Raw genomic sequence first — 13,623 nt, forward strand, 5'->3', positions numbered from 1 at the left:
TGACACGAGGTACAATTTTGCCAAGGACTTGTGTCAAACCGGCGTTATCAAGTACGTTTATTGCCCGTCAGAAGTGATGGTAGCTGATCTGCTCACCAAGCCGGTGGCACGTATTCGTGTTGAACAACTTCGACGTTTGAGCGGCCTAGAGGATTAGAAAGCCGGTGTTGAGGAGGAGTGTAGAAGTACTGGCAACACGGCATCAGTTGTTTTGGTAATTTAAGAGTAAAAACTACCCATACCACTTTACAGTGTATTTTGTTCTATTACCGCTCGATCTACTTCCTGTCGCATAACCAAAAGAAAACTCGAGAAGAATAAACGTGTCCTAAAAGTAGTGCGTTGTAAGTGTTTTGTTCCGTAGTCCGATTCTCGATATTTCGTCCGATTCCGTTCGTTCGTGCGTGTCCGCCTGGTAAATGTCCACAAGTAACACCATCGTTACTCACTTTAGAGTAACATTGACAAATGTCAATATGGGAGTAACACTCACTCACTGTGTTTAATCTGAAATTGGCGAAAGTGAGTAGATGTCACTCACTTCAGGAAATAATATTTTTGGAAATAAATGTATTATGTTATTCATAAAATCAGAAGAAATACACAAAGAGCATAACATTTATTCATTATTTCTTATGATAACAAGTTTAAAAATTTGATATTTGTTTTAAAATTTTCACTGCTCTGCAATGGATCCCCGGATGTTATAAATCTCTGGGGGGTTGATGAAAGTCATGGAGGATGTAGTTTGACCGAGTCAGTAGCCTTCCCAGTTAGACTGTAAAGAATTGATAATTAGTCCAATAAAAAGTACGACGGTCAAACTTACTGTTTATATTTGTTTCTTGCGGTTATTCGATCAAAACAGGACTTGGTCATTTTCACTCCGACCTCGCTCCACTTGATATCAGGATTATTGACTTCGCAGCACTTATCTGGAATTCGCGTGATAAGTAAAAGTGACATTTCGCTCAAACTGAATCAGCTGTCAAAATTACTTTCACGCTCGTTCAGATCTACTCAAAAGTGAGTAGAATTCGACTCACTTCGGAACAAAGTGGAACTGCTCACAAGTGAGTAACACCATCGTTGCTCACTTTAGAGTAACGTTGTCAAATGTCAATATTAGAGTAACACTTACTCACTTCGTTTAATCTGGGATTTGCGAAAGTGAGTAGATGTCACTCACTTCAGAAATAATCTTTTTGGAAATTAATTTATTATTATATTTATAAAATCAAGAGAAAAATATACAAATGGATAACATTTATTTTATTATCTCAAACATAAATATATGGATAGTACATGATATTGCAAGTAAATATTGCGGTGTTTGTGTCGAAATTTTCGCTGCTCTGGAATGTATCCCCGGATGTTGTAAATCTCTGAGGGATTGATGAAAGTAATGGAGGATGTAGTTTGACGGAACGAGTAGCCTTCCCGGTTAGACTGTAAAGAATTGATAATTAGTCCAATAAAAAGTACGACGGTAAAATTTACTGTTTATATTTTTTTTCTTGCGGTTGTTCGATTAAAACCAGGACTTGGTCATTTTCACTCCGACCTCGCTTCACATGATATTCCGGCGAACAATTTCTTCGAAGAGAATAAATTTTCTTCCATTACACACGCCGCCTACAGTAGGCGAATTCCGGCGCGTATTTTCTTCGAAGGGAAGAAATTCTCTTCCATTACTGACTAGCAAGAAAATTGTCTTTTCTTCGAAGAAAATACGCGAAGGAATTCATCCACAGGATTAATGATACCAGTAACAATTGCCCATATATATTCACAACTTGCATGATTCGTTTTGAGGCACTTGTTTAACAGCGATGTTTACTCCTAAACTTAGAAGCCGAAATTTTCACAAGTCTTTGACGTTTACAAAGTGAGTCAAATATGTTTGTGTTTACTCAAAAGTGAGTAAGGTCGTTTTCTTTCATGATTGAGTAAAAAGTTACTCACTTTGATAAAATAAACTTACTCACTTTTGACAGCTTACTTGAAACTTCAAAAGTGAGTCAAACTTACTCTCTTTTGAGTAGATTTGAACGAGCGTGTTGGTAAAAAGGAGAAATTTTACTTGAGTGATTTACGTTTCAGGTCCGTACTTGCACCCAGGACGGAAGAAGTTAGGCGGTTGCCATTGTTAGACATTTGTTAGATATGTTGCCCACCTAAAAAAATCGAAGAGCATAAATCATAAACTCGAATTTATGCTGCATGTTCGATTTTTTCGCACATTGTTGACGGTTGAGAAAACAGTGCGGACAAAACCTGCAGCTATCTTTGCCGCATCAGTTTGTAAAAAAAAGTCGCGTGCGTCGGTCGGAGAAATAAAAGTTCCGCGTCGTTTTGTCAGCTGCCATCACCGGAACCATTGTTGGCGTTAATTTTAAGTGGAAAAGTGTTGCGTCTTCGTTTGCGTTTGCGTCTTGCGTTTCGTCTTCCGTCCTATTGCCTCCACACGGCCGTGATAATTCCCGGATCTCGTCGTCGCCGCTGCTGTTGCTGCTGCCCGTTGTACAATTCCGTAAGAAAGAAGAAATCCAAAAACGATCTCCTCACTATGCCGGGTCGTGTTCCGGGCAGGGTTATCGTTGGAATTGGTTTCAGGTGTTTTCCTTACCGTTCACACCATGCTGCCAGGATGGCCCGTTATTGTGAACGACAGGAGGCAAACACATGCAACCAATTCAAAACATAACCTAACCGGGACACGGCCCGGCCTAATGAGAATACTCCTTGAACCAGTGTTTTACACCTGTGTATCTCGATACGGATCTCGAGACATTTTATAAGAGATTTTACCTTTTCGTTTAACAACCTGTGCAATGAAGTGCTTTTTTTATTGAATGGGAATACCAAATTTGGAAAAGTAGATTAAAGTTAGGGCAGCGCCAGCATGGACATCCGGCAACTATTCTTGGTTACGTACACTAATCACCAAGTGTTTTGATATTTTTGTCCGTTTTGGATTATTCCGCCACAATGTTTTAAGGTCAACGATTGTTTTAAGTATTTACAATAAATGTTTCGTCAAATTGGGAACAATATTTTGTATTTCCCTTTCGAAAATGTTAGGTTAGGGTCCTTAAACCGTGTTTGTGGTGCAATTTTAATAATTTGAATCATTATCCACTATTAATTATCATATTGAAAGCAAAGACTACTCAATTATCGTCGATGTTGAGTAGTTTGATTAAATGGATTGTTGAATACAAGAATAACACACATAACACATTCAAAAACCATTGGTTTTGACGATATTTGTTATTTTTTTTTGTATTGACATGATCTTAAAATTTTGTCTGTAACTGTGTAGTGTATACATTGTCATTTTCTTAGCGCAAACATTAAAGATGTTTTCAAAAATATCTAAGATCTTGTAGCTTAAAGAGAAACAAGAATATCATAGATGTTGGTGACCCCTAAGTGCTTGTGTTATTAGTGTAAGGCCCTTCCTCGCTGGATGTAAAAAATATGCCTGCAAAACAAGGAGTTAAGTGTGTGCCGCAAAAATATCGGAATCTAAGTAAACCTACTTGATTATATCACCGAATTTTCAACATAAAATTTAAATTTTCATTAAAATTCACTGAATTTTCAAAAAAAAAAAAAAAATTATGAATTTTTGTGAAATTTTAGCAAACAATTGTGAAATTCTTTCAACTGCTTTGCTGTTGAAGTTTCGAAGAAATTTCACAGAATTAAGTGAATTAATATTATCTACTGTATATTGTGTAACCTTCCGCTAGCAAGTAGTGCATTAGTGTGAGTATTGAGTTTTGGGAGCAATTGCCAGTTTGGAAGTGTAACGGGAAGCTATCTAACTTCAACCGGAAGCAGAAGAATAATTTCTGATTTATCAGAAGAAGAAATTCGTTAGTTTTTCGAAGAGATTTTTAACAGTGTTTGTGATACAAAACTATCACTCATTCTTCCAAAAGTTTCCTTTCACACAAATTGTAATTAGGTGAAGTTTGCTCTGCAATGTTCAGCAATGTTTGATGAAAACCAGCAATTTTTTTGATAAAAAAAAAATTAGCATAGCAAAACCTAACAATAATTCCGCTATCAAGAAGTGCACAAGCGTGAGTATTGAGTTTTGGGAGCAGCTGCCAATTTAGATGAAGTTATCCAGCGTCAACCGGAACCAAAGCATGTTTTCTGATTTACCGAAAGAAGAAATTCGTTAGTGCTTCGAAGAGATTTTAACAATGTTTGTGATTCAAAACTAATGCTCATTCATCCAATAGTTTCCTTTCAAACGAAAATTATTTTAGTGAAGTTTGCTCTGCCGAATGAAGCAGCAATTTTAAATGAAAACCAGCAATTTATTGGCAAAAACAATCAGCATAGCAAAATTCAGCAAAAAAAAAGAAGAAAGTTGGGGTGTAGGTTGGCAGGTAAATAAAGTTTAACGTGATAGAATAAAGTTTAACGTGATTTATCTAAGAAAAAACTCAAAAGTTTCACCAGCATTAACTCGCCAACAACGCCGGTATCGTAGGTTAAACTCAAAAAGGTAAGCAAATTTAGATCTAAGTAAAAATGGAAAATAAAAAAAATGGCATTTTATTCAAGGTTCTTGATTTTTTTTTTCAGAAAAAAATTTAGCTGGACGATTTTGAAAACTATTCAAATTTAACTCACAAAATATAAAAATTGAGACCTCCGTATTGATCATGTACCTCATTCAATTGAATTCTTAAAAGCTACGAAATAAAAAATATATATATGTATATAAATATATATATATATATATATATATATATATATATATATATATATATATATATATATATATATATATATATATATATATATATAACATCTTTCGATGCAAGGTTTTAGCTAAGCGTTAAAACTTCCATTCTGTAGCATTTAATTCATTGTATTTGCTGGATATTATGTAAAATATGATGAAATGGTTAATGGCGCTTACGCCAACTATGCATTTAGGTGCAATCTAGTACTTGACCTACTGAACAACTTTGCTGAAGACACCGCCACTCTAACTTGTAATGTTTCTAAGATACAAATGCTCAAAACATTTGCACAACAGCGTCACCAAGCGGCTTTTTATGATCAAAATAGATTACTTTCAAATAGTACTCAACCTACAGAACAACTTTGCTGAAGGCATCCCCACTCTAATTTGTAAGGTTCCTGAGATACAGAAGCTCAAAATATTTGGTCACTATCTCCACCAAGTGCTTCAAATAGTACTTAGCCCAAAACACTACCTCTCTATTTTGTAAGATGAGACTTATCTAGACCCTTAAAGCAGAGGTTCCCAAACTTTTGCAGAGTACGACCAACAATCAAATTTTTCTTTTCATGGAAGAATTGAGATGTTTAAAATAGGTTAAGCTTTTTCAGGCTCATTTTGGGATTTTCAAAGGGCATTTTAAGCATTTATGTGGTACTAGGTTGTTTGACGGTCATGTCGGCTTAAGCTTGACCAAAAAATGCATTTTTTAGGACAAAGTGGATCATAATGCATAAAAAAGAGTCATTTAATTAATGAAAATGTATCTGAAGCCCGTGTTTCAGACAAAAGTTGAAGATCTTCTACCGTGAAAAAAGTAAAAATCGATATACTTACAATTTAGGGGAATTTGTTGTATATTCGGTTCTTTTCGTTTTGTAATTTTTTTGCGACTCAATGGGCTAAAAATTTGCATCAACATTTTTCATACTAATACGCATCTTGTGTTAAAATTAGAGGCTAATCGGCCGACAAAGCTCCTTTATGGTGAAGTATAACAAAACTGCCGAGAATACAGAAGATACTCTATAACTAGATTTTTTTTCGCGACCCGCTAGAGACCTGTCTACGACCCCCCTGAGGGCGACCCACAGTTTGGGAAACTATGTCTTAAAAAAATACACCGTCTTTGGACCAGTTTGAATGCCACGTATTGTATTTAAATTTTCGGATCAAACATGAAAACATTATATTATATTTTTTCTAATATTTAATACTACATAGCCATTTATACCAAACGAAATCATTTTTAAACACCAGTATGTAATACTTCTATAAAACCTGTTATTTCATCGAGCACTATGCGTTGTACTTTGGTCACCTCATTTGCGTCAATTGACATCATTACATCACAAAATATAAGCTCATCGCGACAATAGTAAACTCCATTGGCAATTGATTCCATAGGTTCAACGTATAGAGAGTTCAATTCCATTACAGCATTACAGTCGAGAATCATATGTTTACCTACTCGTTTGATGTTTTGCACTTTGAAAATTTGATTATCTTTACATATGAAGTTATCTCTTCCATCTATCGAAATTATAGTATTCTGTCTGTTTGTGATCACAGAGTAGGATGACCCTCGTTGCCGTAGCAATGCTTTTTTCGTAACGTCATACTTCAAGTGCTCACCAAATCTATTTCTAAACTGTTGTAAGGGATATGATGATTTTTTTACATAGCGTAACAAAGTTTGCATATAATTTTCAAACGGAAAGGCAGAAAACGAGTCCAAACAGCCGTGTAGGAGACAATCATCGGGCAGATGTGTGAGCAAGTGAAAATTATAAACAAACAGATGTTCTCCATACAACGTCATGAACTCATGGCCGAAAGCTTCTAGTAAATTCTTCGCTTTATCATTTTCCGTTTGATACTTAACAGGATGACATAATATGCGAATGGCTGCATGAAGTTTTAAGAAATGATTATAATACGCATCGCTCATCACGTTTAAAAATATAAACGGTCCCAAATACAACAATAATAATCGTAGTTCTGTTGCCTTGAACCACTTCAAATCAGTCAGAGGTCGTGGAGTCCGAGAAAAATCGCTGCATACTTGGCGTTTTACAGCTTCGATGCGCGAATCGATGATACATTTCTGAGCCGGTGTCAAACTATAACTCTTACCTGAAGTTTCCACCCACAACTTCAGAAGAGATTTCATGCCGCCCAAACATACATTGTGCATGTAGTCGATTGGTACACAGGAAACACACCCAATTCCTATCGTTGCCAACGGAGGTAATCGATCTGACAGATGATGGGGGTCCGACAAATTTAAAAATGAATCGTCAGTCCTCAATTCAAAACCGATATTGGGGAACACTGTTCTGTGCCCAATGCTGCGCCCACGTGTTGTGCATTTCGGACAACCATACAGCCCATTATGTGCCTGCAATTGAAAAGAATATTTTGCGTTAATTTAAGCGTATATATACTATACGGAGGGGATTAACACTAGTTTTCAAAGTTGAAAAAATCCCAGCAAAATTCGACAAAACTTTCACAAGTTTTGCAATTTTGGACACACATTACAGCTAATTATGCTATACGTGAGAGAAGAGAATCTTTCAATGTTACTTATTCACTTTTAATAAATTACGTGAGAAAGAAAAAAGCTGACCTACTTTAATATCCATTACAAATGCCTTTGCTGGAGCGTCCATGATAAATGCATCTACTGAAAACATCACTCGCAGATTGTTAATTTCCATTCCGACCTTCAATACGTGATCCAATTCCTCAACAAACTCGTGCATATATTCATGGATGCTGCTGGGCTTACTAGTACCGCAGAATACAGCCACGGGAAGAACATCTCGAAACCCGATTATTTTCACGAGTATAGGCCAGAAGCTACTCTTTGAGCTTTTCGTCAATGGTAGTCCATCTATTCCAAATTGAAAACGATAGTGGATTTCACAGTTAGGTTTTACATTATTTTTTATCATGATTTGTTCCACTGCGCGCTTTAAGCCCAAATAGCAAAACTCTCCTTCTCCCATCCTCGTTATCGGCATATCACATAGTTTTGCATCGGCTTTCAGAGTTTTGTTAGTTTTGGGAAGATGAGGAAAGTGATGTTTTTTCAAATAGGATAGAAGATCATCCATAGCATTATCACTTATGTGGTTGTCAGTTGACCATTGGGCTAATTTAACTTTTATATCGACGAAGATTTCTTCATCATCCACCAATGGTGCTTCTTCATCATCCGACAACGAATTTTCATCATCGGATTCAAAACGATTAACATCCTCATATTCATCTTTTTCGACAGCTGCTATTGAATCACTTTCGTCGTCTTCTACAGCAATTTCATCTTCTCTTCCAAGAGCTTCCATCGGCGGCTCTGTGTTATTTTCCGTTTGAACATTATCACGGCTACTGCTTGTCGTCAGCTGCTGCTGTTCCGATGAGGAGATTCCAAATGCCGCGAACAATCTGGCGGCCTCTGCTTTATCTTTTCGATAATTTGTTGACCTGGACATCTTAAAAAAAAAAAAGTTTTTCGCTTTCACAATAAAGAAATACACAACTGAAACAACATAATCTGATAGACTACAACGCGATAAAGACTTTTTTTTTTGCTATGATTTTACGTTTTATTATTTTGTACCTTCCAATGAGAGTACACGGTTAAAAAAGTTGGCACTTAGAAAGTTTAACTATCACAGCTTCCAGATAAAGGACTTGAAAAATAAAACTAATTTATTTAATACCTCAATTTTATCACGCTAAAAAAAATTAGTCGTGATATGAAGGAGAAACCAATGTATATGCACTAACTGTTGAAAGGGGAAAAGAAACACAAACACACTTTTTCTTTTCCTAGCACGTTGGCTGCTGACTGATGATGACCAACAGTTCAGCTACTCTTTTATTCAACCACTGGGTATATATTGCGCATTTCTTTCACCACTGGACTATCGCAGAAGTTTTTACAAGTGCGGAAACGCTAATAAAAGTGCGCAATTGCATCAAATCGGGTAGGTGTCTTCGGGGGACTTATTCTTCGTAAATCGAAGAATAAGTGCTCTGAATACACCAACAGGATTCAATGCAATCCCGCACTTTTATTCAAACTTTCGCACTTATAAAGCCGCACTTCGCAGTCCAGTAGTGAAAGAAATACACAATACAATTCATTATGTCTAACGTACATCTCATTTTCTTTACCTATATATAGTACCCGCAGCATATTCATATTGAATGGTGTGATACCTCCAACACTAAGCACAAATCAATGAAAGCGTAATCCATACAAAATGCATTTTTTTGTGGGTAAACTCGATGAAAGCCATCATTATTGTGTTGCACAGTGAAACCAACAGAAATGGGTAATAAATCAATCATGTTGAACTCAGCGTTCATATGTATAATATTTTGAGATAGATACATTAAGTGTAAATTTAATTGTGAAAAAAATGTCCACATCCTTCATGTAGGATTCGAACCCAAAATCTTTTGTTCAGTTTAATGTTCCTGGAATACCGGATTCTTGAAAGGGTTTAGAAAACCGTATCAAGAACACAACCAGAATAGGGAAGGGACGTATGTTCGACCGCATGCACAATGCGCTACACATTTTACGTTTTTCTTTTTTCAAGCATGTTCAACTACAGTTATTTGAACAAAGATTTCCCGGAAGAAAAAATGGAGCCTCAAAAAAGCAAAAAAACAAAAATCAGTAAGCCACTGTTGGTGGATGCTGCTACGTTGGACCAAATGCGGCTGAGGTTTGACCAAATCAAGCAGAAAAACGCGTTACCAGGTAAGTAACGGATACATTATTTTTTCTTATCATATCAAAGGGTGTTATAATTTTCTCCAAAAGTAAATATCATAGAATATCACTATAATCGAAAAACTTTCAAAACTCGAATTGTTATTTCTAGTAGAAGTTTTTTGATCTTTGATGACATCACCTTCTAATATTCACATTCATCATTAAAGTTCATCGGTGATTAAGTTTATTGGAGGGAATAATCATGGCTGTGTCTCCATTAACTTCCATTATATCTGTTTTAATATAGCGCAGTAACCATTGCACACTGGGCCAGTAGATGACTTTAACCAGACAAAACCTTTAGCGCTTTGAGAATGCATTTTAGTGTTCTGGCGTCTTTGAAGACTTGATGTGTTTATTTTTTATGCTTTAAAACTTGACGTTGAGAAATAGTTACTATATTCACTAGTTAATAATTAACAGTTATTGTGTTTTTTGGTTCACCTCCTAGCGACTTAATGTATACTGCAAAATTGGAGAACATAAAAAAATGCGACTTTATGCGTAAAACACAAAAGTTTCGCGAATTATGTTGAGAAAGATATGGCAAAAAAAAGTAATATTGGGCCTAATTTAACGTTTTTTTTTAACTTTTTTTTTAATAAGTCGCATTTTGCCTTTTGAACGCTCCTTCGCGATTTGGTGTCTGCCAAGAAATTGTAGATCATGTAAAACTTCAGCTATATGCTGAACACAGCAACATTTCAGGACTTATATTAAGAAAAATATAGCAATAATAGTAAAATTTGACGTAATTTTACGTTTGTTATATATTTTCTTTAAAATAAGTCATATTTTGCATTTTGAACACTTCTTCGCGATTTGCTGCCTGACGAATAGTTGGAAAACATACAAAAATGCAACTTTATTCTTGAAGAATCCAAAATTCTACGACTTATAATAAAAAATATGTATGGCAGAAAATAAAATATTTTCTTTATTTTACGTTTGGTAAAAAAAATTCTTTTGGGTCATTTATTTAAGCTGATTTATCAAAAAAAAAAAAAAAGGATGAAAAAACTGACTAAATGTGGAAGATAACAATCGTTTTCCATTTCAAATAACATACATATAACAAAAAAAAATGAAAAATTATGCTTGATCTTATGTTGATTCAACTATTTTGCACAAAATTCGTGCTTTCTGTATGGATTTTTTTTAATCGGTCGGTTACAGAGGAAAAAGAGCACTTCATGTTCAAACTAACAAAAAGGTTACCATCGGAGAAAACAAATATCATCTCCTGACGTACCATATGGACTTTTCATTATTAAAAAAGGAAGCTTGAGGGTAATGAACTTGGCAAAATAGGACTTAACATTAACAACGCGTTTCCAAATTGCATAGCGAAAATACAATTTTTCCATACAGGTTTTCCCGCCTACTAAGATTACAATTTAATGCAAGAATAGCGTTAATACTGTTAGTTTCTTTTACTTTAATGATTTTTACTTTGTGTACAATTCATAAATTTTGCCATATTTTTAATAGTATAAGACAAAGAATTTTTGTGTGTTTGGCATAAAGTTGTATTTTTTCAATTGTGCGGAATACATAAAATAGCTGAGGAGTGCTCAAAAGGCAAAATAAGAAAACAGTTTAAAACAAACTAGGCTGAACTTTAGCCTAATTTCACTATTTTTGCCATATTTTTTTTTAATCTATGTCGCAGAACTTTGGTGTCTTTAGCATATAGTCGCATTTTTTTATGCTCCATAACTTTGCGGAAGACAACAAATCGCTAGGAAGTGAAACCAAAAAACATAATAATTGATTACTATTAACTAGTGAACATAGTAACTATTTCTCAACGTCAAGTTTTAGAGCATCGAAAATAAACACAAATCTTTGAAAACGCTAAAAAAAAAATGCAACCCCAAAGTGCTAGAGGTTTTGTCTGGCTAAAGTCGGATCCTGACCCAGTGTGCATTGTTTCCTTTTGTTGACTCGATCTTTTCAATCTGGAATTCGTCTGTGCTGAAATCTTCATATAAAATAAAATATTTTAAAGCGTTTTTTTTTGTAAATACTCAAAAAAATAAGTTTTAATTTGACATTTTGTTAAAAAAAAATACATAATTAAAAGACTTAGTTTAAGTTTCATCCATTTCTTTCGCTCTCTTCTAATAAAAAAATAGGTACCCGTAAAGTAAAACAATTGGTACTTCAGTTCTTAATTTTTTGATATAAGATTAAATTGAAATCATTAATTGAAACACAGGAGTAGTCTATATTTACATAAATTCTACTTGTGGAGACAATTGCATAACATTCTGAGAAACCTTTAAGGTAATAAAAAACAATTCTCATTTTTAATTGTATTTTAGAAGGAACGAGCAGCAAAATACCAATTGCTATGGCAAGTATTGTGCCACCTGGCATAACCATAAAAAAGGAGACAGAAAGCACAAGAAGTATTCCTCCAATTCAAATTCCTCCACAAATGAATTCTACCTCCATCAACTCAGATTTCGAAGGTATATTGATTGAACATATGGTTTTCTATAGATTATAAACCAATTAATATTTTTAGGACAAACATCCCCGCCATCTAAAATTCCACGACTGGCAACATTACTACACTCTATCGCCCCACTAACTCCACGGCCGGTAACGGTAACCACCATAGCAGGTAAACAAAAAAACACATTTCTAAAACATTAGAACAGATCTTGTTTATGAAGGTGACGAGAGTACGTGTTATTTTCTTTACCTTTCGTCTCTTTCTAACAATTTGCCTAGTGATTTTGATAGTAAATTTGATTAGCCAAAATACTCTTATGCCTCTTATATATTGAGCAGAATAAGAATAGTTACGAAGAGTTACCCTACTAAAATTAAATATTTACAGGTTTCGTTTACTGAGATTTTAAATTTTCAATCAATACCGTAAAACCTCATCATAATACTCCCATTTTGAAAATCTTCAAAAACGCATTTTAATAAAATGTTGATGTTTTTAGGACAAATCTCACCACCAACCAATATTTCACGACCAGTAACTTCTAATCACATCGCTCTACCGAAAACAACTCCGCGGCCGGTGCCATTGGTGAACACAGGTAAGATTAAGGAATTACTTTGATTTTTTTTTCCAAGATCTATTGGATTTTGGAAAAAAATCCCCTGAACGATTTTTTTCAAAAACTGTGGCATAAACTCTTGTAATATTTTTTAGAAAATCTTTTACAAGAGTATCAACTGGATAATTAGTTTGAAGGGTGTGTTGATTAGTGGATCCTCAAGATATTTTTCCACTAATCGTTTTTTCATGCACAGTTGCTCCCATGAATTACTCAAAAAGTTTCTCATATGATTCATCATTGGGGACTAAAAGATTTGTTTTGCTTGGAAATTCTCCAGTCTTTTATCCTGTAGTTCATCTAAAAATGTCTCAATGATATTCTCTTCAAAATCTCCATGTAATCTTCAAAAGGTTATTTAAAGTTGCACACTTAAAAACACTACCCTCGTCGGGCGTGAGAATTTGTCAAATCGCATAAGTCCAAGTTTATTTTTAGATAATTCTCGTAATTTGACATGAAAAAATCTTCCAAATATGGTATTAAATACGTTTATAAGAAATGCATTTGGAAATGTTCAAAAAAATTTTGACATTACATAATTTTAAGGCCTGCATTCAAGCTTGACACTACTTATAAATAACAACTAATATGGTGAACAAGAATATGAGATATTGAAATTTTCCAGATATTTGCTAAGATATTTCAGATTATGTTTTGTCCGATGTATTTCAAGCATTTCCTTCAGAAAATTGTATGGGATATAATCCAGATATTCGATTGTTTCTTCTTTCAATTTGCTTAGCATGTTATTCAGATAATAAATCTTTGAGCAGTTAAGCGAAATATTTTTAAGTTAATTTTAATGAAAACCGACAGTTATCTAGGAAATCTTCTAAAACTTTCTCATAAAACCCATGATTTTTTTCAGAAATTCTTATTTGTCAACAATGAATTCATTACTTTAATAAGATTCTCCAAATGTTTAGACTTTTTTTAATTGCCTCATGGGTTATTATTTCATAAAA

At 34.5% G+C, this 13,623-nt stretch overlaps 2 protein-coding genes across 2 annotated transcripts; one reads left to right on the forward strand and one right to left on the reverse strand.

The window, feature by feature from the left end:
- Nucleotides 1–5,966: 5,966 nt before the first annotated feature.
- Nucleotides 5,967–8,671, reverse strand: LOC110676140. The gene is made up of 2 exons (XM_021842879.1): nt 7,411–8,671; nt 5,967–7,175 (listed from the first exon to the last, which is right to left on the reverse strand). The coding sequence occupies exons 1-2, from the start codon at nt 8,272–8,274 to the stop codon at nt 6,024–6,026; spliced, it is 2,016 nt and encodes a 671-aa protein (XP_021698571.1). The 5' UTR covers nt 8,275–8,671; the 3' UTR covers nt 5,967–6,023.
- A 258-nt stretch (nt 8,672–8,929) lies between these two features.
- On the forward strand, nt 8,930–12,657 carry LOC110675144. The gene is made up of 4 exons (XM_021839525.1): nt 8,930–9,557; nt 11,900–12,049; nt 12,106–12,204; nt 12,536–12,657. The coding sequence occupies exons 1-4, from the start codon at nt 9,359–9,361 to the stop codon at nt 12,655–12,657; spliced, it is 570 nt and encodes a 189-aa protein (XP_021695217.1). The 5' UTR covers nt 8,930–9,358.
- The last annotated feature ends 966 nt before the right edge of the window (nt 12,658–13,623 follow it).

This window comes from Aedes aegypti, chromosome 2, assembly GCF_002204515.2.
Source record: "Aedes aegypti strain LVP_AGWG chromosome 2, AaegL5.0 Primary Assembly, whole genome shotgun sequence".
NCBI lineage: Eukaryota > Metazoa > Arthropoda > Insecta > Diptera > Culicidae > Aedes > Aedes aegypti.